Genomic DNA, 22,833 nt, shown 5'->3' on the forward strand with positions numbered 1-22,833 from the left:
TTCATAGATTATAATACTTTATATTTTGGAAAATCATGGAAATAAATTACTCTAGACTTTTTTTTTTTTTACTTAATTGTGAAACATCATAATAGTTTTTCATTTGATTTTTCATTTGATTTTTTTTTTTTTTGAATTGAATTATTCTTTTGATTTTTACTTTATCCACAACATTATTCTCAGTGCTCCCAAAAGTTGTCCTTGCTATATTGTTTATCGCCCATGAAGCCATATGACCAATCACATCTTCTTCTTATTCCCTGCTTTGTTTTCATCATTTATTCGTTGTTCTCCCAACGTATAATGTCAAGATTTTCTTTATTAGTTTTGGTTAAACACATTTGTATGTGAAGTTTTTTAAAAAAACAAGATTCCAAACAATGTGGTGATGATCAATATGCAGACAAACTATGCAGACAAACAATTCTTATAAGCTTTCTTAAATTAATGGCCAAAAAAACCCAAATTTCTATGCGTTTTGTGGAAGTAGTCTACGTTTTGGTTTGGGACCACAATTAACCCAAAAAACAAAAATCTTACATATATACACTCATTCTTAATTCAGTATAGAAGGCGTTACAAAATATGGTACACGTTGCGATGTGTTCGTATAGTTGATAGTTTTTTTTTGTTTTATAAGAATGAATAATATATAGTAGTATAGAACACAAGTTGTTAGCTTCAAACTCTAAGATAATGCCTAACCAACCCATCATATAGTCAGTCATTAGACCTTTAGTTATAGGCACCTCTCAAATCGTTCTTTGTCAATGAAAATAGTTGGAGGATCGTATAGGCTTTCTACACAAGACCACTAAGCAACATTTCGTAAATCTTAAAAAATGTTTGTTGACAGTAACTCAAGATTAAAATAAGGTTTTCAGAATATCAAATCCACACGTCTATCTACATATAATACTGAAAATTTGTAATATGTCCAATTACGTACACGTGAGACTCTAGACTCAATATCTCTATGCCTAGCTTTTTGTTTTTTTTACTAAACAAAAAAATCTCTATGCCTAATTGCGTAGACATGCAACTGTAAACTACATAGAAATGTTTTTTGGGCCACTTATATTCTAAGCTCTCAGAATAATCAATATTTCTGATATGTATATGACTTAATTAACAAAACAATATGGGAAATTCAAAGAAACCGGGAGTTTGCATTTATAATGAGTCTTTGGTTCTACAATATTCTAATTAGCTTCTAAGCCAACAATATAAGTTATGTTATGTACTAGGGGAGGTTATTTCTGTTGGTATTCCCAGTTAAGAAGGCTTTTTTTTTGTGATAGATATGAATAGGCGTTGTCGACAGAAAGTTTTGGTCGATAAGAAAAGGAAATTAATAGTGATAACCTTTTTTCTGTTTTTCACTTTGATACTCTTTGGAAAGAGAAAAAAAAAAACTGAAAGGCCATGATGGTTTGAATATAGGAAGCCATTTTTGTTTTGAAAATTTGTTCTGAAAGTTTTAGTTTTGTAATATTTAGAATTGATGATCTAATATAAAACTCAAAGCCAAGTAGCCAACTAAAATGAACATTATATATATATATATATATATATATATATTTAAAGCTTATATCTTCTAGTAGAAAGTCCATTTTGCAATTTGGAACACTTAATGAGAGTGATTTCCTTCTTCACTAAGACATGCTCAACGTTATACACTTTTCGTCTCTCTTTTTTTCTTCTGCGGGGTCTCTCTTTAATAGGTTATGGAACTTTAACTTTGCTTTTCCATAACATGAAAGACCCCATCTTGTAAAACCAATGCAATCAATTTCTCCTTTTTAGAGTTTTTGACTCACTAATTAAACTTTCCATTATGGACTTGATTGATTTATCAAATATATTTTCAATTTATATGATGGCTGGCTAAGTTGATAAAAGCCCTCAATTTCTTTAGATTATCCATTTGTTTCGCAGACTGTTTTTTCTCTTGTTTTGTAGACTTTATATCATCCAAATTTATCTCTCTTTTTTTTTTTAGAATTCTGGCGTTTATGAAACCTTTTTTAAAACACAGATTTAAAAATGAAAAGTGGAAGTCATATACGAATCGTCCCTCGTAAAGAAGAAAGTCATATACGTATGGTCCTTCCCTCCATCGTGCTAAGTAGCTTTTATTTGATTCTGCAATATATGGTTCTAGTGAAACACATTATCCATATATTAGTGCGCCTTAATTCATTGCTGAGACATAACGAAAATTTAGATATCTATTGGACCTGATAATTTTGTGACAAAGCTAGAGAATAAACTTAGTACTGACGAAATACTTAAATAATCACTTAGCCAACAAGAATACTAAATCTGTTTTCACATTTTTTGTGAGTAATTATCTTTTAGTTTCTGTAACGTTCCTATTGTTTTTGCATCTGATATTTGCTTGTGCGCCTCATCTTTTTCCGGCTATCAAAATTATATTAAAAAAACTTCTAAAAAATTGTTGATTATTCATGTAAGTTTTTATAGTTCTTTTTTGGTGTTTTCTATTCACTTGCATCATACTGAAAATAAATTATAATATACCACATACAATAAAACTTAAGTTATGATGGAGGAAGTATTTTGAATATCAAATATATGATAGAAATAGTCGAATCAATTATTTCGGCTTATTTTATCCATTTTAAGTTTTCATAATCCAAAACATTAAGTTTTCTTTTTTGCTATGAGCCAAAACTTTTAAGGTTACATGTGGACCCAACATATAATCTAATAACCAGATTGAATTTGTCCAAGATAAAAGATTTAGTTGTATTATTATAGTATCACTGGTATGTCATAATTCAAAATGCAAATCCCGGGTCCAAAATTCTTCAGAAATTGGCCTTGCATTAAACGTTTACCAATGAATTGGGCCGATAAAAGCCCAAATACGTGGCCCGGGTCCGCAACGAATCGTCAAACGATTTTTGGTGAAATTAGGGTTTTAAAGTCTCCATATATAAAATTTGTTCCCTTTTCCCTTCTCCTCGTTTCGCGGCAGCCGTCTTCGTCTCTGAGGTTAGTCTCTTTCAGTTCTTCTAAACGTTGTACGATCCGATTGTAACCTGGGCTATGTATTTGACTGTCGACCTTTCTTCTTCGTAGGTTATCAATTCCTTGCTCATCGTAGCGCCGCTCCTCTCTCGTCCAGATCCAATGGTGTGTGTACTCTCTCTCACTGTTCAAATCTTCTATATATATCTCTCTCTCATTTCACTGTCTGATGATCTTATAATGGCTTCGGTTTATGATTCTAGGCACCCAAGAAAGACAAAGTTCCTCCTCCGTCCTCTAAACCAGCCAAATCCGGTGGCGGAAAGCAAAAGAAGAAGGTCACTTTTCTAAAAATCCTACCTTTTATCTGGCAATTACGTATATTAAGCTATTATTTTCGATTAGTTTGATCACACCGATCTGGTTTCCCTGTTTTGTTAACACACCAAATTTGTGTATTTGTTTTTGGAATTAACAGAAGTGGAGCAAAGGAAAGCAAAAGGAGAAAGTGAACAACATGGTCCTGTTCGACCAAGCTACATACGACAAGCTTCTCTCCGAGGCTCCCAAGTTCAAGTTGATCACTCCCTCTATCCTCTCCGACCGTTTGAGGGTAATAGTTTTTTCTTCTCCTTTCTCTTTTAATTTGTGAAAGTTGGGAACTTTTCTCTGATAGATTGCATTGGTGACGCATTAGTTATAAGGTGTGTTAGTACTTAATAACATTGAAGGATTGTCTTCTTGGTAACCTTGGGTAAAGATCTTGATAGTTGTTTTAAGTGCTTCTTTACGATTATCTAGTCATTGAATCTCTGAACGAACGTATATGATGAGGTACGTGTTTGATGCTAAAATAGTGTAGTCGAATTCCCTTGAACGATGTAGTAAAATTTTCTTACTGAGAGCTCATAATCTTGTTTATATTGGAAAAACCTGTGTAGTGTTTGGTGTCTAAACACACATGGCTTCTAGATTTTTTTCTTGTTGTGACTTGATTTCGTTTTGCTGGCACAGATCAATGGATCGCTTGCTCGGAAGGCTATCAGAGAATTGATGGCTAAGGGAACGATCAGGCTGGTCTCTGCTCACTCAAGCCAGCAGATCTACACTAGGGCTACCCACAGCTAGTCTCCCTAAATTGTCTTCGTTGTTTATCTTTCTTTATCCTATGACTTGATGTACCCTTTATATTTCTAGAATGCATTTTAAACTTGCGTACCTTATATTACTGTTTCATTTTTTTTTTTTGAACAAGCTTTTCAATCTAAAGCATTAAAAAAAAACACAAGCTTTACCAAGGCCTAAGTGTTTATTGGGTCTAGCCAGAATTGAAATTAAACTTTCATGAAGTAATCTCCATGTAATATCAAACCAAGGAGACTTGCGGAAGGTGAAAGGAATTTTTTATCTTTGGTTTGCTTCTACTATAATTTTTTTCCCCCCTGGAAACAGTTTTTCTGCTTGCGTCTATTTGATAAGTTCTCTCGCAAAATCTAAGTTGGTTTCAACGCTATTGTCGAAAGCACATACACTACAATAAATCTTTACTACTCAAATCAGTTTACATCACTATAGTCCAAAGCACATACAGTACTTCTCGTTGTGATCGTTTTTTATAACTTTGTAATTTTCTTGTGTGGTGGTGTGTTATGTCTCAAAGCAGCGCTTGCGGCTTGTGGATCCGGATAATAAGTTTTTCTTCCGTTTTTTATGAAGCCCAGTAATAGTCCATTAAAGATATTATTCACTTTAACCAAATAATCTGATCCAGGCCATTGTATCCATAGGGTAATTTTTTCTTCTGTTTGCACTTCCCCTAAACTTACTCATCCTCTAGGGTTCCAGTTCTTCATTTTTATCGCCGTTCCTCGCTTGTCAAGATCCAATGGTATGTGCTCTCTCACTCTCCTCACTGTCCAAATCATCTATATCTCTCTCTCTCTCTGTCTTCTATTGTCTGATGATCTTATAATGGCTTCGGTCTATGATTCCAGGCACCTAAGAAGGACAAAGTTCCTCCTCCTTCCTCTAAACCCGCCAAATCCGGTGGCGGCAAACAAAAGAAGAAGGTCATTTTTCTTTAAAAATTCTATCTTTTTCTCTCCCAGAATACGAATTTGTGTGATCTTGGTGTCACACGGATCCTGTTTTCCCTGTTTTCTCATAATACCATCTTGTGTTTCTCCTTTTGGTTGGAATTTAACAGAAGTGGAGCAAAGGAAAACAGAAGGAGAAAGTGAACAACATGGTTCTTTTCGACCAAGCTACGTACGACAAGCTTCTCTCCGAGGCTCCCAAGTTCAAGCTGATCACTCCCTCTATCCTCTCCGACCGTTTAAGGGTAACAGTTTCTTCGTCTCCCTTCTCTTTTGATTTGTGAAAGTTGGGAAATTTTTCTCTGATAGATGTGCGCGTTAGTTATGGAATTGAGAAGATCTTCTTAGTTTGTTAATACTTATAAAATGCTTATTTAGGACTCTGTAATGTACGACGAGGGATGAGACTGCTGCTTGAGTAGTGTAGGCGAATTCCTTTTAAAACATTTACGGCATTTCCTGTAGGAACATTTTCCAGCATAATATTTTGTTTCTGCTGGAAACATCTCTTTAATATCTGTGTGCCTAAACTCTCATGTCTTGTAGACTTCTACTGCTTCTAACATGAGCTCGTGTGTTGACACAGATCAATGGATCACTTGCTCGGAAGGCTATCAGAGAGTTGATGGCTAAGGGAACGATCAGGCTGGTCTCTGCTCACTCAAGCCAACAGATCTACACTAGGGCAACTCACAGCTAGTTTCCTTAGTTTTTGTTTTCGTTGTTAAAATCGACCTTTATCCCATGGCTTTATGAGCTATCATTTTTCTAGAAATACACCTTTACTTGCATACTTTGGAATATTTTTGTTTTATGAGAATTTTGTGGAGATGCAAAGAATGTTTTCTTTTATTACGTCAATTGATCGTTGTTTCTCGCAGCCCTCCAGCCTATACTATGACATCTTTCATATTTACATAATTCAGATTGTTGAAAAGTTTATAATTTGTACGCATTGTCAAGTATAACTGCATGGAAAACAACATAAATGTAGGATTTTTGCAAGAATGACATGCGAGAACTAGGAACAAAAAAATGCTCCTACATGGGAGAAATAGGTTCTTCAAAGACGGATAATTTCGAAGTAGTTAAGGGATCTCTGAAAATTGAAGTTACATGCATGTACCCTAGAGAAGAGTATCAAGAAACTCGCTCACGGTCATGTATTTGACATCAGGGTAAAGCTCCGTACCACTCACTCCACCAGAAGACTCGATGTCGAAGTACGTGTGATCTCCTTTGATAAAGACTGAGTATATGAAGACCATCTCCATGTTCTCTGGATATGGAGTTTCTGCGTCACAAGAAATAAAAAGCTGAGAGTTGAAAAGATTTGAAGGTATATGTAGAAGTGCTGATGATGATGTTATGATGAACCTTTGATCTTTTTGAGAAGTTGATTTTCAGTAAGACAAGTCTTCTCAAGCTTCTTCTCAATCTTTCCCTCCCAAAGCTCAACAAGATCATTCATGGAGCAAACGTTTCCAGGCGGTCTGAGGTATACGGTTTTGTTCAGTGTTCGAGGATCATCTATCGTTTTGATTGTAAATGCTGCAGCATCAACTTCATTCACGAAAACAGCTAGACACAACACACAAGAAAAAACAAGAAACCTTCATTTTCAGACCAAAAGATTTGTATATATTTTCAGAAGAAGAAAAACAACTCGTAGTTAAGGAATTTGAGCAAAAAGGAGAAACCTTTAACGTTTCCATCTCCAAAAACGGTGACTTTGTCGATAGGAGGCGATTGAAGCCCCGGTTGCGCAAGCGATGGGAGTAGAATTCTCATGAACAATCCGCAGCAAATGTATGTATGAGGAATGGCCTCGGATTCAATCATACGCCTGAGCTCAGATTTCTTTGAATAGAATCCGTGATCAAGATCTGAGACTTGTGTTTTATCCGGATCTGCTCCATATTCAGCAGGAATAAACCTCTACAAAAGTAACCACAAATGTTCGTCAGCCAGCTAAAAGCAAATTCAAGAATCGTTTTATGCTTCTCATTGCTTATACAAACATCAAAGGATACCGAAATGTGAATTATGCCCACAAGAGAGAATGAGAGCTAAGGATTGGAAAGATTAAGAAGATATGACCTTGATGGATCCAGCTTGTTTGATGACTTTGATGAGGAGTTTCTGATCAAGAACATGTTTTGATGGAATCGCAGAGATCACCACATCTACTTTCCTCACTGCTTCTTCTAAGCTTCCCTCATCTTCCAATGAACCCTAAACCCACAAAATGAAAACCAAATCAAACGAAGAACAAAAGAAAAAAAATACAAAACTTTCGGATTTGCACACCAAAATCAAACGAAGAAAGAAAAAAAAGCAAAACTTTTAGATTTGCAGAAGAGAGAAATGTTTTGAGAAACAGAGAGAGACTTTGAGAAGAGTAGCGCCGGCGTCGGAGAGAGATTTCAGCCTAGAGGATTTGGAAGGATCGGGGAAAGTGGAGTTTCTGATGAGGGCGAAAGTCGGGTGACCCGATTCGATGCTGAAACGGGTCAAATAATGCCCTAATCTTCCTGTTGCTCCGATTATCAAAACTCTGCTCTTCTTCCTCTTCTCCTCCATTACCCGCTTCCCGTACATGTATCTTCCAGAACTACACTTTGACAATATAAGACAGCATTCTGTTTTTTTTCTGCCACAATAAAAGCAATTGAACTCGATAATCACGTGTCTACATTTATAGACAGATTAGTTTCAACATATTGTCCGAAATCGTTACATCCGACAAAGAGGTAGGTTCATCTTCGACGCATTTCTCCTTTCAAATAAAATTTCCATTGGAGCTTCCCTAATTCCTTTTACGGAACATACATCTTCGAAGCATTTCTCTTTAGCTTATAGATGGTTTCTTTAGCTAGAACGCTTCTTGCGATTGATGATTCCTTTCAATCATGTGCATTTCATTTAACTCTATATATTCACGTAAATTTGATTTGAAATCAATGTAATTATTTAGACTTAAAAAAAAAAGGTCAAAACTAGGCCACTCTTTCTTTTCATTGTTAACTTCATTATTTTGTCTTTTTCTTCTGTTTTAGAGTGTTGGACTTGTGACATTGTATCAAAACAATCCCTATGTATGACCCATGAGAAGACGAGAGACACATTTAAAGACTACCTTTTTGTGTTAACATTGAAAGACGACTACTTGCACAGTTGCACTCATAAGAAAAATATATTACTGTTTTTGCATCTATTCACAATACTCTGTATATACTAAAATAATGGGTAGTAATCAATTTAGTGGAAATTAGTAATAACGGCTGTCAGTTCCTCCCACTCTCTCTTCCAATTGAAATGATATGAATTTTTGATCTTCTCACTTAAGTTGCCTGTATCCAGAGAACCTGCATATTTGTCACATGTTAGAACTGTAAATTTTTAATAAATTGGGATATATGAACTTGTCCTAAACTATAAACCCCAAACATGCCAAATCATGAAATAATCATTACTAGTGAATATTAATATTATACCTGAAAATGGTCAAGAATTAGGGAACGCTGTTAAGTTGTGGAATGTTCTTAATCAAACTCCTAAGTTGCTATAAAGATTTTGCACATCAGAATCCCACATCAAAGGAGCTTCACCATTCTGCAACATAATGACACATTTTTGAAAAAGAGATTATAAAACCAAAAAGTTACATGATAGCTCATAACGAAAGAGATATAAAAATATAGTCTACGTTGAAACATGACAGTTGATCAGAACTGGTAGCCACTTGCTGCATTGGATTGCAATGAAGATAACCGGAGTTAACCATCTCATAAGGATAACCGGCATTCACCATCTCATAAGAGGGCATCACAGTGGTTGGTAATGGTAAGTTCGTCATCGGAGCTGAGACAACCTGGTTTCAATTGATATGGCATATTTTAGCTCATCTAGTTAATCTTTAAATGTCATGTTTTATTTATATACACACATACAAATCAAAAGACTAACCTCTTTAGCAATAATGTCATCGATATCCAAATCAAGCCTTGGATTCACAGCTGCTAGTTTCATCGATAAGAACTGTTTCAAACAATTAATATCAGAACAGATAAAAAGAAGCTTATGAAATCTATAGTTTTAAAAGACATATTTTTATAATCTATTGGAAATGAATTTCAGACCTCGACTTGTCTCTGAAGAGACTGAACATAGTTAATAATCTCATCAAGCATCCCTGCTTTGCCAGTGATCTTGTCGCATCCAGGAACTAAATCTTGAAGATACTTCATTCTCTCACTGATCTTTTCTCTTCTAGCCTTCACAGTTTTAATACTTAACAATTAGTCTCAAAGATTAATTAAAAAAAAAAGCTCTTTATTGAACACAATATAGAAATCCAGTCTCTCTCACTCGTTCTGCTATGCTGTGACTATCAGTGGCTTGGCCTCGTCGGGCACGAACATGAATATAATCCGTTTTCTGCGATTCCTTTGTCACTTTTGATGAATCGTTAGAGCAATTGTTTTGTTCTTTCTTGGCTTTATTCTTCATCTTCGTGATGCTTTTGCTGCTCTCGTTGTTTTGCTCTGTAATTTTCGACTTCTCTTCTTCTTCATCTTCTCTATTCATCATCATCATCATCTTCTTCACCTCATTACATTCCTAAAAACCCATAAACGGGTAAGTGAATCTCAAAAGGAATATCTGTTTTTTGCGTGTCAATTGTAGAATTCAAAGTTTAGCTTTTTAATAAAAAAAAAAAAAGGCTCGAGAACAGAGCTACATACGAACCTCAGAAGTTGTTTTAACGACGCAATCAAACTTCCTTTTCTTGAAATTTCCAGACCCAAACTGACAAGAACCCTCCACCGTCGTCTCACCGTAAATCACCGGAAGATCCAAACCGGCCGTCCCAAGGAAGCCGTCAATCTCGCCGCCGTTAATCGTTGAAGGACCGGAGAGGAAGCCGGCGAGAGTGGGATCGAAGCCGGGATGATGGTATTTGAGATGAGCCTTTTGGCGCTCTAAGACCGACATGTCAGTACAATTGAGCAAAAGCTCAGCTTCTGTAGCTCCATTCATCATCATCTTCTTCTTCGGATTCAGAAAACAGAGAGAGAGAGAGAGAGAGAGAGAGAGTGTGTGTGTGTGTGAGAGAGAGAGAGAGAGTAATGGTGAGGGTAGAAGAGGAAGGGATATTTATAACAAAAAACATCTGCTTTGTACTTAGTCTAAATTGATCGCATCAAATGAGTATGGCCATGTCCAAATCTGGAAGTTTTAGATGATTGTAGATATTGTGTTTTGGGATAGTTGAGTGAAATAATGACACAAAAAAAGACTTTAAAAAGACTTTTTCTTGTCAGCAGTTAAGAAATACAAAAACAAAAATTAACTAGCCTAGTTGTATAAAATAAAAACTTAAAATTCATACTTCTTAAACATTTAATACATAATTTATCCATTATATATATGTATATAGCATAAACATTCTGTATATCGTTGGATTCGATTTCGATTAAAAAGGATAAAGCTTAGGTGTAAAGGAGCAAAATCACTCGTGTGTGAAGACGACTCGATCTTTCCGAGCTGGAAGGTCTCAAAGTTTCTTTCATTATGAAAAGAGCACGTGAAATTCACGTGTGAATGGTAGTGCTGTTTTAACACGATGAAGGTAATTAATTGTATAGCTTACAATGAACTGTTGATCCACAAAACTTTTAGAGAATCTCCATCGAAAGTTACGTATCGTAAATGCTGTGTGTCAATTTTAATTCGTTTCGTTTTTTTTTTTTTGGTTATTTATTCTCGAATCAGAGTCGAGAAACGCATTCGAAAATCAGAGGCGACTAAATTACATATATATATATATATCCAAATGCGGTTTATAAGGCTGTGTGTGGCCATGCTTTAGAAATCTTCGATGCTAAGTACAGAATGAAATCCATTATATCCATGGTGCACTAGATACATCACGTGGAAAAGGTAAAACAAGTATGAAAACGACGCTTCACGTCATAGTAATTAATAACTCCGGTATTTGGCTAATGGCTACGAAGCACTGTTCACATGAATTTATGACACAGGAGGTGTTCTGAATCTTGTTATAATTTCAGATCGATCCTGCGTCTGATCGCCATGCTCTGTTGACTTACTCCATAGTGATTGGCTAGCTTAGGCCGAGACGGCGTAAGAGATACTGCCACGTGATCGCCATGCTCTTTCTATGCATGTGGCTTACAAGCCCCATCACATAAATTTACTCACCAGTTAGTTCTATATCACTTTCACCGAAAATCGGTGATCAAAATATTTCTACGAAAATGACTCCTCAAAAATCAAAGCATGGCATTGTTTATATTTTCTGCAGATACTTGGAAAACCCTTTATGTGATTGATATAGGGTATCAAATCTTCTCGAGTCTAAAAAATTAAAGTCCAATTTTTTTCTTATATAATATTATGTATTAAGCTTTTTGAGCAGATAAATGGAGTTAGTAGATAAGGTAGACGGAGAGGGTATAAAGTTGTTTGAAATAAAGAAATGGTCGTTGCTTTTTGATGTGATGAATTTGGACTAAGTCCATAGAAGATGAAGGCTATTTCCCTATCGTACTATACATGCATACACTATCAAAGTAATGCCACACACCTAATTTGTGGGTTCCCCAACTCCTTTTATATATATGCTCATATATACATGGATATATGTTTCTACATGTATTTACATACAATATATAGATGTCGCCACTTGTTTCTTCTTGGTTGAATTGGAGTCTTAGAGATAAATATTCGCAATGTTTATTATACAAAACTATATGTCTGTGTGTGTAAGTGTTGCATCATGGCATATTTATATTTTATATAAATACTGTATGTAGTATATATTTTATATGGGTAACGTCCTAGAAATCATCAATCAAACGTAGTGAATTTTATATAGATGAAACAATAATGAGGGGAGATCCAGTTTTCATGATGGGCTCCTTGTTCCTACCTCTCTTATTCTCGCTACTTCCCATAGTTACTTTGTAAGAAATGGCATGCATGTCTAAATCATATTAGACGTATTAATATCCGGATCTATCTATCTTATAGGAGTATATCACAAAAGTATACTAGTATTCAAATTAGAAAAATTGTGAAGTTTATTGGTTTTCGAATTAAAAAATTACGGGATACTGAGTTAAATGTTCTGTGTTTTAATTCAACAGTATAGAAATCTCCTTAAGAAGAATTAGCTTTACTTTGACAAAAAGTGTTTTACTTTTTTTTCCCTTATATAATTAGTAGATTATACTCTTATTTGGTTTCAGTCAATATGCTATTTTCTTGTCAAAAATAATGATACTTTAACTAAAAAAGATGAATGTTCTTTTGGTTTATTTATCTTGAACAGAGCTGTAGTTTTTTATTGTAAGACTATGACTTCCAATTAAAGATGAAATTAATTGATATACACGAACGTGAAAATATGGATATAGGTCATAAATAGATAAGATGAGTTTTTAGCTGAAGTAGGCTTCTCGGGGACTGCTCCAATTCTCTGACAGTTATCATTAATTTCTCATTATTCAACTATCAATTGAACTCTATGGGCTTCCCTTCTTTAATGTCTAAATTTTTTAAAATCACTCAATTATTTTTAAAATATGCACATTTCCATGTACATCTGTAAAAACAGGATTTTCTGCTTACATGTACATTTTATCCACACATGTTATCTGATATATGATGCGAATCATGCGATGGTTTTAGTTGAAGTAATATAAATGAAACTCTCAACATTTACCAAAAAAATTAGTTTCAAATATTAATTATATTGAAAAATTTTGATTTTTGTTCAATAATTGAATTATATTATCATTGCAAAAAATGATTATCTCTAGTGTTCCCACTTCCCACACACTGGACAGTTGAAACAATCGAAAACCTCGGGATATTATTATGGTGTTATTTCAAACACATTTGGATACTCAAGTCAATATTTAAAATCACTGATTGCAGTTGGAGATTACAGGGTAAGAAAAAACAATAATTGCTCGACTCTTGGATTAAATCCTTAGATCCCGGAATATGAATGAATTATCGATATATAGAATTACTTCACCAAGATAGCATATTGGATCTTCGAGTTGGATTTATTCGACCGGTTCACATGGCTGATGATATTTGACCCGCACCTGTCTAACCAAATGTGAGTTTAATCCTCGCTATAATGATCGTTTACGGATTTGGCGTCATATTTGTTATTTATCATTGGTGTTTGGCGTTTATAAATTTAATCTCAACAAATACTAAAAATTGCGCTTGAAACAGTTAAATACTAGAACACCAATGTATTCTTTATTTATAACGAACTAGAGAAAAACATCGTAGCCATCAAATTATCATAACCAAAAAAAAAGAAAAAAAAAAAGAAAAAAGAGAGTAAACGATGTCATTTCGGATACATCATTACATCTCCATCAATTAGGACCGACCGTTTTGGACACGAGTCTCTGATTTAGCTGAATCAGAATCAATTTGAACCGGATATCTGTCAATGCAATGTTCCCAAGGACTATTTGTCGAGGCCTTGACATTGCGGAGAGCCACCCAAACCGCACTATTACACTTAAACCCTGACCCTAAAGCAATCTGCCAAACTTTATTTCTTTTCTTCATCCTTCCTTTTGCCTCTATGTAAGCCAATTCATACCAAATTGAGCTAGAAGAAGTATTCCCAAACCTATGTAACGTTGATCTCGATGCTTCCACATCGATCGGAGAGAGCCCTAAACTCTTCTCTAGCACATCGATCACCGCTCTGCCTCCGGCATGAATACAAAAATGGTCAATAGCAAGCTTGAAATCCGGGACGTAATAATGCTTGATTTTGTCTTTCAAGAGTTTCTTGGCTACGAAGGTAACGAAAAAAAGAAACTTCTCGCTCAAGGGAAGAACCAACGGACCCAATGCTGCTATGTTTTTCTGAACCGTTCTCCCGGCAACACCGGTTATGTCCTTTGACAAACAAACTCCGGTTTTACCACTCTCGTCGTCTTCTTGTTGTACACATCGAAAAGACTTGTCATCAGCTCCGGTATGCGTTCGAACCGTGTGAGCTAGCTTGTACTTGGACCGTCTCCGATCCCCTGGCTTGTTGGAGAGCAAAATGGCTGCCCCACCGACACGGAACAAGCAATTTGAAACCATCATAGATCTATTATCACCAGCATAAATGTTATAAGTGATGTTCTCTGTGCTCACAACAAGAGCATATGTGTTTTTATGGACATGCAACAAGTCTTTGGCCATATCAATGGCTATAACACCAGCACTACAACCCATTCCACCAAGATTAAAGCTTCTGATGTTGCTACGGAGCTTGAAAGTATTAACGACCATCGCAGATAGCGAAGGTGTCGGATTAAACATGCTTGAGTTCACCACAAGTATACCAATCTCTTTAGGGTTAACTTTGGTGTTCTCGAATAGGTTTTCGAGCGCACCGATGATTACTTGCTCCGTCTCTTCACGCGCCGCAGCAAAAGTTTTCCGGGGAGGGACTTCAAGCAGTCCCTCGGGGCCGTGTGTTTCATCTCCTAGACCTGAACGCTCTTGAACCTTCCTCAAGAAATCGAGCCACGACGAATCATCTGATGACACGTTTCGTAAAGGATCAGCTTTTCTTACTTGATAGAAGATATCCATGACCTTGGAGATACTTGCTCTATGATGCGGTGGTGGAAGGTAGCACGAATGGTCAACGAGGTAAACCGGTTTGGGTCGGGTTAAGATATAGAGAACCGAACCGAAAACGGTCAAGGCAAAGAGTAGAGTTATGGTTATAAGGTTGTGTTGGAGATAGGAATGGTAGAAAATGTGGAGATCGTTTATGGTAAGCCGATAGGCTTTTCCGGCGACGATCGCCGTTAACGGGAAAAAACAGAGGTTAAAAAAGTTGGTGATGACGTAATGGTAAATGAGCTTAACGTTAACGGACGTCATTGCTCAGTCTGTGTCGGAGAAAAACAAAGGATGCGATGAGATGTATTTGTATGGATCCGTTTTTGTGGACCGTTACATTTTACATGCATCTATATAGCCATGTGTATACTCCTGCTCATGCATGCATACACATTGAGATTTATTAGTAGTCCAATGAAAGGTGCCAATATAGGAAAATAATCTGATGAAAAAATATTACTATATATATACTGCTAAAATTATACTTCAATAGAAGATTTAATACTTTTTCAATTGAAAAGAAATAATATAAAATATTATAACATTTTTAGAACGATTGTCTATATTATATCTAAAAAATGGTACTCGTAAAATTAAATAGCATTCGCCATAAGGTAAAAGAAAATTTAAAATTTGGTGCTAAATATGATACATGCGTATTAAATTTAAGAGAATCTTTGTGCTTAGCATTAATTGGCTGAATAGCCGTTGCCTCAGACTAATTATGGAATGAATGTTTCTCGGGAATGAGTTTTCCCGCTAATCTATACTCGAACCTCAGTAAATAAATGAGTCGAAGTTTAGGGCCAAATATTATGGAATAGATTATTTGCATACAGCTAAAGATGGAATCTTAAGACTCTAAATTAATTTTTAGTCACACCCTATAACACTTTGCTAATTGCGTCAAATAACCCGGTTTAATCTAAGAAATTAGGTTCTTTCTCTATGAATGCCTTCTAAAGCATGTGTATATTCTCATCATGAACCTTTTCGAATCTTAAGCATATTACATTAGTAAACGTTACTTAACAGAACTAAAGATATGACAATTTTTTATGTAATGTGTTTGAGTCCAATTCTTGCAATTCTTGCTACCTTTATATACAAGACACATACTGTACATACATTTTTCCAAATGATTTCTTTATCCACTGCTAATGTAAGAATGGAATGGAAGCCTAACCTATGTTGTTAGACCAATCTACCGGTTCCGATGAGTTCAAGGTTCGATCTTAACCGGATATCTATGGATGCAATGTTCCCAAGGATTGTTAACCGAGGGCTTGACATCACGAAGAGCCACCCAAACCGCGCTGTTACACTTAAACCCGCTTCCAAAAGCAATCTGCCAAACTCGGTTCCCTTGCCTCATTCTCCCTTTAGCTTCTGTGTAAGCCAGCTCATACCATATAGAGCTCGAGGAAGTGTTTCCAAATCTATGCAATGTCATTCTCGACGCTTCCACATGTTTTGGCAAAAGCTTCAAACTCTTCTCCAGTTCATCGATCACGGCTCTACCTCCAGCATGAATACAGAAATGATCAAAGGCAAGCTTGAAATCCGGTAAGTAAGGCTTCTTCTTCTTCTTCTTCTTCTTGCCATTAAACAATCTCTTAGCAAGAAAATTCGCAAAGAAGAGGATCTGCTCGCTTATGGGAAGAACAAGAGGACCCAAAGTGGTGATATTCGTCTTAAGAGCTTCTCCAGCTATAGCCGTTAAGTCTTTAGACAAAGAAACTCCGGTTTTCAAAGTCTCGTCTTGTTCTTGGTACACACAATTGAATGCTTTCGCATCAGATCCCTTATGAGTCCTCACCGTGTGAACAAGCTTATACTTGGATCGTTTTCGATCACGAGCCCTGTTCGAGAGCAGAATCGCAGATCCACCAACCCTAAACAAGCAATTAGGGATCAACATTGCTCTGTTATTACCAAAGTACCAATTCTGAGTGATGTTCTCTGTGCTAACCACAAGAGCAAAAGTGTGTCTATGGATCTGTAACATGTCGTTAGCTAGATCAATGGCGATAACACCAGCACTACATCCCATTCCTCCGAGGTTAAAGCTCTTAACGTTTTCTCTAAGCTTATACTTGTTCACAACCATGGCGGATAAAGAAGGCGTCGGGTTAAACAAACTGCAATTCACCACCAGGACACTAATCTCCCTAGGATTGATTTTGGTGTTGTCAAAGAGATTGTCGATTGCACCAAAGATTACCTGCTCCGCTTCCTCACGCGCCGCCGCCATAGTCGGACGCGGAGGGATACAGAGAATAGACTCCGGGAGGTAAGTTTCTTCGCCGAGACCGGATCGGTTAAGGATCTTCCGCTGGAACTCAAGGGACGATTCGTGGAAATTATCGATTAGTTTAGAGCGATTCATGAATTTCTCGTAGCCAATTTGGAGATTCGACGGCGGGAGGTAGCAGGAGTAGTCGAGGAGGTAAACGGATCTAGGTCGATACATGAAGAAGAGAGTGGATCCGAAAATAGCAACGGAAAAGATGACTCCGAAGAGATTGTACTGATGCTGGAGCAAGAACTGGTTTAGACTTAACCGGTAGAAATTCGTGACCAAAACAGCAATTAAAGGAACCAATAAGAGCTTCAAAAAGTTAGTAATCAGGTAGTGATAACTCGGCTTGACGTACTTCCGGGTCCGGTTCTGCACGGATTCGTCGTCCATGGAGATTTGTAAATCAACGAAATTTGTTACTGAAACGAAGCTGGGTGTGTGTGCGTATATATACACGCACCGAGAGAGATTGAAGAGAGGAAATCGTAAGGATTTATGTTTATTCACCATTTTTCCTGGTTGGGTGGAGTTTGATATAACTAACAAACAGAGAGAAGTCGCCATTGATGAATACGTGGAGAATTTGGCATCATGTGCATTTGCCTACTAAATACAGAGAAAAAGATGAAGCTTTTGTTTTTGTTTTCCAGATGAAAATGGAAACAGAGAGTTAGATTTGAATCTATTTCGAAATTTCAATTTATGCTGCAAATCTAGGAAAAAGGAGGAATATGGATGTGAAAATGGGCTTGGGCTAGGCTCAATGTTTTCTCAAATTTTCAGTTTTAGTGAGTTTATTTTATTGAATAGAAGCGGCTCATCACTTGATTTTTGACTTCTGTATATTAATTTTCTCTCTAGAGAAATGAGCTATCATTTTCCGAGGTACTTCAAGAAATATTAAAAATAGCTCTACTCTTACGTATTCTTTTAAGATCCCAAAGAATAACTATAGTATTATTGTCCGATAACATAGGTCGGAGCACCAACATTATATGCTAAAGTAATAAAAAATCGAGCAGAAGCGTACAATTAAAGATTTAATGGAATCCAGCTATTACAGATTATATAACTCCTACAATTTATAAATAAAAATGTCAATTTTTGTTTTCTTGGGTCAAATAGTGTAATCAATTTGTAAATGATAGTGTACACTGTACATTAATGTTTTTCGCATAATAGAGGTTGTGTAACCCTAAGCGTACTTGGTGGCATATTCGTAATAAAACGCTAACGGCATGCCTTAAATAGAAAACACTTAAGTTTCTACCCGTTGCTTGTCTTGTCTCAATCACTTGGCAACATAACATTTTTGTTAAAGCTTTCTGCTTCTTCTGTTTGTTTTTTCTCCCAACGTTCAAAGTCTCTTTCTTTGAACCATCTCATTCTCTTCAAACTGTAATCTAAACTCACAACTACCATTGTCTCGATGTCGGATTCTGGTGACTCTGGTTCTCACAAGCTTACAACGAAATCCTCCATTTTCGGACTAAACATCTACTTAGTCATCGCCATTATCTCTGTTTTCGTGGTACTGATCTCACTCTTGATATTCCTCTTTGTCTGCTTGAATCGCGTCTCACGCGCGCGTAGAATGCGCGTGAAGCACAGCTCCGGATCGATTCCTTTGGTCTCTAAAGAGATATCGGAGATCAAGACGGTCGGGAAGTTTCTGGACTCCGAAGATTCAAAGGGTAAAATCGGGAATGAAGTCGTTGTGGTGAAAGAAACGAGTGGTGGGTTTGATGATTTGTCGGTGGCTTCGAGCGGTGACGTTGCTTCCGAGGTATTGGGATGGGGAAGATGGTACAGCTTGAAAGATCTGGAGATTGCAACACGTGGCTTCTCCGACGAGAACGTGATCGGGGAAGGAGGTTACGGGATCGTTTACAGAGCTGATTTCCACGACGGTTCTGTCGCCGCCGTCAAGAATCTACTGAACAACAAGTAAGTTTTCAAAACTTACTGATTAGGATTAGATTAGATCATTTTGACTTATATTAATCAGATTGAAACTTTTTTAGTTTTATTTGAATTTTTTTTTAACTTTAGATCTTAGATAAGAGTATATTAAATATTGTTCGTCATACTGACAATTTTCATTTACTCCATTTCACGGACTCCGTAATTCTTGGGTCAAGGCTCCATTGGTACTTGATTTAATATATGCTTTAAAACGTTTGTCTTATTTCGCTGCTGACCCAAGGAAATGGCGAAACATATTTTTTTATATTTCTTCCGACAAGTGTTTGTTTTTGAAAACACATTTTCTCCGCATTAAGTTATTTGAGATTTTGACTTGCATATATCAAAGTAGTATATGTAGCCATTATATCCAGATAAATTCCGTTTTCTTTTTCTTTCTACATAATTCCAGTCCTTAATCCTAGAGGCATTTCAAACAAACATAAAAAGTAATTATTTTTGCTACCATTGAACTGTATTTAGCTGTTTTTTAGGTAGGTTTATTGAAACTTAACAAAAGGGAAAATTAATTCGCTGTGCTTTGTTCTTTATTCACTCTTAATTCTTTCTATAGTCTTTTCCTTTTAATTTTGGTATTAATGTTCTCTTTTTTGTTTTGTTTTTTAGTCCTTAACTTTAGATGATGAGATGGTTTCCCTTAATATAAAACTGCTTGGAAACTGAGATAGTTTGAAAAGAATCTGTTATGTTTGTGTTATGTGTTTGGTCACTTCACTGTTCCAACTCTGAAACTGGATTATTTAGCCAGAGCTCCATAGATTGATTATATGATTAATAAAATGGATAAATCTTCTATTTAGGTGGCAAGATTGTAGACTATATTTTATTGGTTGTTAGGTTGGGCAGATTCAGGTTGTTGGTTGCAGCATAACCACCGGAAGTTTGATGCTATTTAGAAAAGATATAATTTTTGGTTGGGAAGCATGGATGAAACTTTCTGTATTCTAAACAAGTTGAAGTTTTTGATATTATTAAATGAACCTGCTAAAGTAAAACATAATTTTCTTCAGGGGTCAGGCAGAGAAAGAGTTCAAAGTTGAGGTAGAAGCAATTGGGAAAGTAAGACATAAGAACTTGGTTGGACTGATGGGATATTGTGCTGACAGTGCTCAAAGGTTCCGAACCGAAACAAATTTCAAATGAATTGGGAAACTCGAATTCTTAATTATTCTAACGAAATTTAGTTTATTTCTTTGTTCTTGATTAGGATGCTTGTGTATGAGTATATTGATAACGGAAACTTGGAGCAGTGGTTGCACGGTGAAGTAGGTCCGGTGAGTCCTCTTACGTGGGATATCCGCATGAAGATTGCCATTGGAACAGCAAAAGGGTGCATTTTCTTCTTCTTTTCAATCCGTATTCTAGCTGCGATTGGCTTTTTAAACCTTGTCTTTTGATAAACAGATTAGCCTATTTACACGAAGGGCTTGAACCTAAGGTTGTGCACCGTGATGTGAAGTCTAGCAACATCTTGCTCGATAGGAAATGGAACCCGAAAGTGTCTGATTTCGGTTTGGCCAAGTTATTAGGATCTGAAATAAGCTATGTGACAACTCGTGTGATGGGAACTTTTGGGTATAGCCTTTCTCTCTCTTCTTTCAATAAATCAGACTCAGATTGTTACTCTACATTGATTTTTGTTACATCATTTTTAACGTTTTGCAGATATGTTTCACCAGAATATGCAAGCACTGGTATGCTCAATGAGTGTAGTGATGTCTACAGTTTCGGTGTTCTGCTCATGGAGATTATTACAGGCAGGAGCCCGGTCGATTATTCAAGACCACCTGGCGAGGTAAGCTCATATATTACAGACTTGAAATTATCCTCCCAAGAACATATATGTAAACTTGTGAAACACTTTCAGATGAACTTAGTGGATTGGTTCAAAGGAATGGTTGCAAGTAGACGTGGAGAAGAAGTTGTAGACCCTAAAATAAAGAATCCACCTCCTCCTCCAAGAGCTTTGAAAAGAGCTTTGCTTGTTTGTTTGCGTTGCATAGACCTTGATGCTAGTAAACGGCCCAAGATGGGACAAATCATTCACATGCTTGAGGCTGAAGATTTCCCTTTCCGTCATGTAAGTGTTAAAAGCTAAAGCGATTGATATGTTGATTATAAGCTCTATATATATATATATATTTTTAATTTTATCCCCGTATTCAACACAGGAACACAGATCAATCCCGACAAACAAGAATGTACACACGGTGTCCCAACTTGAGAGTTGATGGTATTTGCTACACAACCAGATTTGATAGATGTTTCCACGTTTGTTCTATATTGAGAGTATTACATCGATTGATATGAGTTGGAAGCAAAAGAGAAAACCGAAAAGTGAAATTAGATGTATGAGGATGGAGTTCAAATTTTAAGGCTTGTAATTTGTAAATATCATATAAGTATAATAAAGAGTGAACCCCAGAGAAAGTTCCATTTCTTACATTTCTAATCCTTTGGTTTGCTTGGCTACATGAACGATGAGTCATTTATATATGTTAAGGAAAATAAATGAAAAAAATAGATTCTATTTCTCGAAAAAAAGTTTTCGAAACTTATATCACAATTGCCTTCGAGACATAGAGCACACCATATGACAAAGACAGTCTTTGAGCTCTCTCTTTACTATTGGTTTCTAGGACCCCAACCGCCCCTACCACCAAGTCCAAGGTGATCACCAAAACCACCACCATCCCCACCGGCGGCCGGATCTGGGCCAACCCCATTGAAACAATTATTTCAAGCCCCAAATTTTTTTATCTAATTTAGCTTATAAATTTTTTTTTTTTTATATAAAACCAATTAGGCTTTTATTTTTATTTTTGTTTCAAGCCCCCAAAATCTCAGATCCGGCCCACCGCCACCTCCAACACCACCACCGTCCCACCATTCTCCTCAGCATCACCAACATCATCAACGAGGTTGCCGAAAACCCAATTCCTAATGGACTCTACAACCATGCCATGTGTATAATTCGATGAAGCAATAGACCATTCACTTATGAGTCCAATCAAGTGATCAGCTCTCGCTTGCGTCAGAGATGCGGTGAGCAATACGAATTGTGGTAAATAGAAGACGACTTCTCCACTGGCAATGAAATGGATCGAGTTTGTAGTAAAGCTCCAAAGGTTGAAGATCAATTTACGCATGAGGGGTTAGATGAACAGATCCATTCTATGAGTCTGGCTGACATGTCCAATCTAATCCGCATAAGGCCAGCAACAGTGAGCAACATTGAGGGAACTTTTTTAGACTGGTATATTTGATGGTGTGTCAGTGGTTTACATGTGTATTGTTATGTTGGGATATTCTGTTTTGTTTTGTATGCTTTTGTGACCATTTCATTCTAGCTTAATCTAAGAAGTGATATGTTTATGTTCCACTCTCAATCCGTGGCATCATTAAAGATGATGGAACTTTGTGTTCCAATTCCTCCTGTGATTGGGGCAAAGTAAGAATTCGTTTCCACTCTGCAATTCAGAATGCAAGTTGACTTTGATGATCTCTAGTAATTCTATCAGACATACTCTGGTTTACATAAACACATTCTTTTGTTGGTCATTTCAACTTCCAAATTTGAGATTCATGTTAGTAAAGCTATACAGACAAGGGTCACAATATATTTGCTTTGAGAATGGTCAGAGCCTTCTAGATGTTCTGAAGATTTGTAGGAACGCAGTCACGCTCCTCTACATTCTTTTGGGGCGCAACAATTCTTGATGCTGTTGTTAGTGTATCTAAAGAAAAATGTTTCACCTG

At 36.4% G+C, this 22,833-nt stretch overlaps 7 protein-coding genes across 7 annotated transcripts; 3 read left to right on the top strand and 4 right to left on the bottom strand.

The window, feature by feature from the left end:
• The first annotated feature begins 2,960 nt into the window (after window positions 1–2,960).
• On the top strand, window positions 2,961–4,266 carry LOC18029098 (40S ribosomal protein S25-3). The gene is made up of 5 exons (XM_006412149.2): window positions 2,961–3,021; window positions 3,109–3,162; window positions 3,261–3,335; window positions 3,476–3,610; window positions 4,012–4,266. Exons 2-5 carry the CDS (start codon window positions 3,160–3,162, stop codon window positions 4,123–4,125), a joined length of 327 nt encoding a protein of 108 aa, XP_006412212.1. The 5' UTR covers window positions 2,961–3,021; window positions 3,109–3,159; the 3' UTR covers window positions 4,126–4,266.
• Window positions 4,267–4,762: 496 nt separating this feature from the next.
• On the top strand, window positions 4,763–5,971 carry LOC112081420 (40S ribosomal protein S25-3). Its single transcript, XM_006412152.2, has 4 exons — window positions 4,763–4,885; window positions 4,992–5,066; window positions 5,204–5,338; window positions 5,680–5,971. Exons 1-4 carry the CDS (start codon window positions 4,883–4,885, stop codon window positions 5,791–5,793), a joined length of 327 nt encoding a protein of 108 aa, XP_006412215.1. The 5' UTR covers window positions 4,763–4,882; the 3' UTR covers window positions 5,794–5,971.
• An 85-nt stretch (window positions 5,972–6,056) lies between these two features.
• LOC18029099 (probable pinoresinol-lariciresinol reductase 3) lies at window positions 6,057–7,834 on the bottom strand. The gene is made up of 5 exons (XM_006412153.2): window positions 7,485–7,834; window positions 7,194–7,328; window positions 6,794–7,031; window positions 6,471–6,674; window positions 6,057–6,387 (listed from the first exon to the last, which is right to left on the bottom strand). Exons 1-5 carry the CDS (start codon window positions 7,692–7,694, stop codon window positions 6,221–6,223), a joined length of 954 nt encoding a protein of 317 aa, XP_006412216.1. The 5' UTR covers window positions 7,695–7,834; the 3' UTR covers window positions 6,057–6,220.
• A 412-nt stretch (window positions 7,835–8,246) lies between these two features.
• On the bottom strand, window positions 8,247–10,171 carry LOC18029100 (transcription factor bHLH63). Its single transcript, XM_024149628.1, has 7 exons — window positions 9,846–10,171; window positions 9,465–9,716; window positions 9,236–9,370; window positions 9,063–9,134; window positions 8,803–8,967; window positions 8,591–8,708; window positions 8,247–8,461 (listed from the first exon to the last, which is right to left on the bottom strand). The coding sequence occupies exons 1-6, from the start codon at window positions 10,140–10,142 to the stop codon at window positions 8,643–8,645; spliced, it is 987 nt and encodes a 328-aa protein (XP_024005396.1). The 5' UTR covers window positions 10,143–10,171; the 3' UTR covers window positions 8,247–8,461; window positions 8,591–8,642.
• A 3,280-nt stretch (window positions 10,172–13,451) lies between these two features.
• Window positions 13,452–15,054, bottom strand: LOC18029101 (3-ketoacyl-CoA synthase 18). Its single transcript, XM_006412155.2, has one exon. The coding sequence runs from the start codon at window positions 15,045–15,047 to the stop codon at window positions 13,527–13,529; it is 1,521 nt and encodes a 506-aa protein (XP_006412218.1). The 5' UTR covers window positions 15,048–15,054; the 3' UTR covers window positions 13,452–13,526.
• Window positions 15,055–15,942: 888 nt separating this feature from the next.
• Window positions 15,943–17,498, bottom strand: LOC18029102 (3-ketoacyl-CoA synthase 17). Its single transcript, XM_006412156.2, has one exon. The coding sequence runs from the start codon at window positions 17,476–17,478 to the stop codon at window positions 16,009–16,011; it is 1,470 nt and encodes a 489-aa protein (XP_006412219.1). The 5' UTR covers window positions 17,479–17,498; the 3' UTR covers window positions 15,943–16,008.
• A 958-nt stretch (window positions 17,499–18,456) lies between these two features.
• On the top strand, window positions 18,457–21,497 carry LOC18029103 (probable receptor-like serine/threonine-protein kinase At4g34500). Its single transcript, XM_006412157.2, has 7 exons — window positions 18,457–19,035; window positions 20,085–20,189; window positions 20,282–20,404; window positions 20,479–20,649; window positions 20,740–20,869; window positions 20,942–21,154; window positions 21,246–21,497. Exons 1-7 carry the CDS (start codon window positions 18,518–18,520, stop codon window positions 21,303–21,305), a joined length of 1,320 nt encoding a protein of 439 aa, XP_006412220.1. The 5' UTR covers window positions 18,457–18,517; the 3' UTR covers window positions 21,306–21,497.
• The last annotated feature ends 1,336 nt before the right edge of the window (window positions 21,498–22,833 follow it).

The sequence above is a fragment of the Eutrema salsugineum genome, unplaced genomic scaffold, assembly GCF_000478725.1.
Source record: "Eutrema salsugineum unplaced genomic scaffold, Eutsalg1_0 scaffold_1, whole genome shotgun sequence".
Classification (NCBI taxonomy): Eukaryota; Viridiplantae; Streptophyta; class Magnoliopsida; order Brassicales; family Brassicaceae; genus Eutrema; species Eutrema salsugineum.